The 4,234-nt window shown below is 30.7% G+C and overlaps 1 protein-coding gene across 1 annotated transcript in view; it reads right to left on the bottom strand.

The window, feature by feature from the left end:
- Positions 1-239: 239 nt before the first annotated feature.
- mlpha (melanophilin a) overlaps positions 240-4,234 on the bottom strand; it is a 23,263-nt gene continuing 19,268 nt past the window's right edge. The window contains exons 15-16 of the mRNA XM_050066046.1: positions 3,496-3,541; positions 240-3,336 (exon numbers count right to left, since the gene is read on the bottom strand). Coding sequence (XP_049922003.1) covers positions 3,293-3,336; positions 3,496-3,541 — 90 coding nt within the window. The 3' untranslated portion in view covers positions 240-3,292. The remainder of the gene's footprint in view (positions 3,337-3,495; positions 3,542-4,234) is intronic.

Consider the following 4,234-nt stretch of genomic DNA (forward strand, 5'->3'; position numbering starts at 1 on the left):
GAAAAAACGTCATAGTATAGCATGTCATCCAAAACTCTGAAAAAAAGTCATAGTATAGCATGTCGTCCAAAACTCTGAAAAAAAGTCATAGTATAGCATGTCGTCCAAAATCATGTAAAAAACGTCATAGTATAGCATGTCGTCCAAAATCATGGATTTGTTCGGGTTCGGACATGACCAGAGCAATGAAGCACATACATTTTTTTAAATGATGAAAACTCGTCACACAGATTATTTTATAGTTTATTGATCAGAAGCCAATCACTGACACAGATTCACCCTTTCAGTCAGTCATATACTGTGCTATTTCCTTTCATCTATAATCAATAAATCAAGCTCAACATTTTTATCTCCTACACAATATTTCAAACAATTAGAAAATACTAATCCTGATCAATAATATCCAGTTCATAATAAGCAGCCAATCAATTAAAACGTTTATAGAACTGATGTGAGAATATTCTCCTGCTGTTAAACATCATTTCATCACTGAGGACATTCTTTAGTTCTAGACATTTATTGATCATATCGAAAGTGATCAGAAAAACTGAACATTTGAAACAAACCAATACTTTCTCTAAAACAGATGTTCATTTTAAAAAACTATGAAAGCTCATTAGGTCCAAGATTTTAATTGATTAAAGAGTAAAACATTTGTGTCAAATACAGTTTTTCATGGAAATATTTAATTATTCATTTCGTTATTTTAAATTAAATTCATAATCTTATCTTTTTATCAAATTTAGTGAAACCGTGTTGTATTGGGTTCTTTTTTTTTGACAAATTGAAATTTATGTAAGCGTTCTGTCGTCATGTTACGCACCAGGTATTTTCCTTCTTCTGCTGTTGCTGTTCTGGGACGCCGTTACTAATGCCAGGACGTCAACACAAGTACGTGGTAAGGTTTTTAAAAAATTAAAGAAATCATCGTTTGGCTTTTCAGTCGTCGGAGAAGTGACCGAGCTGGCTCACGGCTGAAAGTCTGAGGTTTGTTGGACCCATCCACCACCGCTCCGCCCGCCGCTCCGCCCACTGTTCCACGGCTCCATACTGAGACTGTCCAGCTCCTTTTATTACGTCATAATCAGCAGTGTTTAAAACTGGCCGACCGTACGCTTCACACTGCTGCGAACGCTGACATCAAACAAACAGTAAACTTTACTTGTAGAAAACAAAATAAAGCAAAATAACATAAAACAAAAAACCCCTCAATTAGCTGTTTTGTAAAAAAACAAAAACAAAAAAACAAACAAAAAACAATAAACTTTTCTCGAAAAAAAACAAAACAAACAAAAACATTTTAGTAAAAAAAACATTTCTTGAATAAAAACAAACAAACATTTTTGTAAAAAATAAAACAAAACAAAAAACAATAACCTTTTCTTGTCATAACGATAAACGTATTTATCTTTCCTTAACGTGAAATGTTTGACGTAATATCACGATCACATCTTGATCACCTGAAATCTTATTTTGTTAAATTATTGTTCAACTGCTGTTAAAATGAAATCATGTTGGTGAACGGCTGAATTTTGTCTCGTCTACAAGACATGAAGTTTTTTAACGTCTTGTTCTATATGTTGAGATGTCGCCTGACTGACGATGGGTGGTGTTACAGCCGAGGGAGTCCTGTCACCTGTTTGATGATGCAGGACCACATCAGTGAACGCTCCAGGTGCACCTGAAGTCGGCAGGCTGTCTCGTGTCCTAACTTCCTGTCACTGAACGACCACAGACTCACAGATACACCCTCTGTCTGTAAGAGTCACGGGGCCACAATCGTTTCAGAGGTTTGGATCTTTTACACCGCCACCAGAGGTAGCTTCTGGAGTCCATGTCTGACTGTGACATCACTGACGGAGCGGCGGCTGTAACACCACCCACCGTCAGTCACTGTGATTAAGTCAGACATTTATGATATGATAAATACGTGTCATACATATAGAGTGTCATAACAAGAAAATGCTTTTTTGTTATTTTTTAAATATAAAAGTTTCTTGTTTTTGGTTATTTTGTTTTTACAAGAAAAAAAAATCTTGTTTTTGTTTGTTTTGTTGTTTTTTTTTAAAGAAAAGTTTCTTATTTTTGGGGGTTTTTACAAGAAAAAATATTTTTTGTTTGTTTTGTTTTGTACAAGAAAATTTATTGGGTTTTTTTATTTGTTAGTTTATTTTTTTTACATGAAAGTGTTTTTTATAAGTTTGTTTGTTTTTACAAGAAAAGTTTCTTGTTTTTGTGTTTTTTTTACAAGAAAAAATGTTTTTTGTTTGTTTTGTTTTTTTTATATGAAAAGTTGGATATAATGTGGAAATATTCATCTCTTTCTTAAGTCGGCAAATACTGATGCTTCATGAGTGGTTTTGTCATCAGACCTTTAGTGGCGGTATGATTCACAGCCAGGAGTCGTCATTATGTACAGCAGCCAGACGGAAACTTTCTCTGAATGTCAGCGTTCGCAGCAGTGTGACACGCGTACGGGTGACCAGTGTGAAACGCTGCTGGTTATGACGTAATGTAAAAAGTTGAAATATCATGTTTTTACATTAGAATATATTTGACGTGAAAAACATCTCGTTATTTTAAATATTTTTCATGTCATTCTCTGATACTGATCTTTTTGTTTGTTTTTCTTTGCGTGGCATTTTTACGCCTCCGTACTGTATTTGCTCTCTTTTTGTTGTTTAAATATTTTTTCTTCACGTCGCAGAGGACAACTGATCTTTTCACTGTAAACTCTACGATTGTTTATGAACGAAAAAAATCGATGAACTTTTTAAAAATGTTCTTTTAAATCCTCAGTTTATTTATTTTGTTAATTGTTATAATTATTTTAATGAACGTTTTTATCCCGCAGGATGTCAAGAGCGACAAAATTCTGCACATATTTAATTTAATATAGGAGAGTTAACATTTTGTAATTTTCTGTATTTCAACATTTTTCTTTATTTCATTTATGTGACAATATTATTTTAATAATAATAACTGAATAACTAATACTAGATCCAATCTTTTTCTCTTTGATAATGAAAAACATAAAATATGAAAACAAGGAACATAAATGTTGCATCAACACATCTTTGTTTCAGTTTTAGGTTGAATTTCAGCATGAAGTATCTTTAACATTGTGTCTCATTAGTTTGAATTTATAGTGAATGTTGAACATTTTTCTCTTTGACACACAAAGAAGAGTTTCGTTAAATCCAACAATTCAGCAGAAAAAAAAAAAAAAAAAACTTCCAGGAAGAAAATAAATGAAGAACAATGACGTGATTTCTTCCAGCTGGTTTCAGGTTCAGAACATGTTGCTGGATTTCCACTGGGCTCCGTTACTGGTTTCTGTCAATAATTCCAACAGGAAAAACCATGTGAATTAATTGGTGCATTCAGGATTTCAAATATTTGATGTTTGACCACAAAATAAACCTGTCAAAATAAAAACTGAATAATTCATTAATGATGAATCTGCGATATAAAACATATTGAAGTGTTTCTTACTGGAGAAATCCTGGGGTGCTTTTTTCCTCTGATGAGATCCAGAAACCTGTTTTATTTAACAGAAATATCGTCAAATAACTTCATCTATTCATTAATTAATTTATTTTTTAAATCAAGTGTATTCATTTATATAAATATCATCAAATAATAATTTTTTTCAAATTTGAATAATTTTATATATAATTCATGAAATGTATTAATTTTTTATAAATATCATAATTTTAAATATTTTTAATAGAATTTATCTCTTTTTTTCCATATAGTTCATTATATCATTTCATATATTGTATATAATTCATACATTTTTAAAATATAATTATTACATTTATTCATTTTAGAAATATCTTTTAGACTTTTAGACTAGGCTTTTATAAGATTTTTATAGTTTTATCTGATTTTTATATAATTTATCAAATGTATTCATCGATATGAATATCATCATTTCATAGATTTCTATAAAATGTATATGTTTTACATATTTATTAACTTAATTCATTCATATGAATATCATAATTCTAAATAATTTTATATAGTTCATGTAATTTTTAAAATATAATTTATTAAATACACTGAACACAAATATAAACGCAACACTTTTGTTTTTGCTCCCATTTTTCATGAGCTGAACTCAAAGATCTAAAACATTTTCTATACACACAAAAGACCATTTCTCACAAATATTGTTCACAAATCTGTCTAAATCTGTGTTAGTGAGCACTTCTCCTTTGCCGAGATAATC

This window comes from Epinephelus moara, chromosome 16, assembly GCF_006386435.1.
Source record: "Epinephelus moara isolate mb chromosome 16, YSFRI_EMoa_1.0, whole genome shotgun sequence".
Taxonomy (NCBI): Eukaryota; Metazoa; Chordata; class Actinopteri; order Perciformes; family Serranidae; genus Epinephelus; species Epinephelus moara.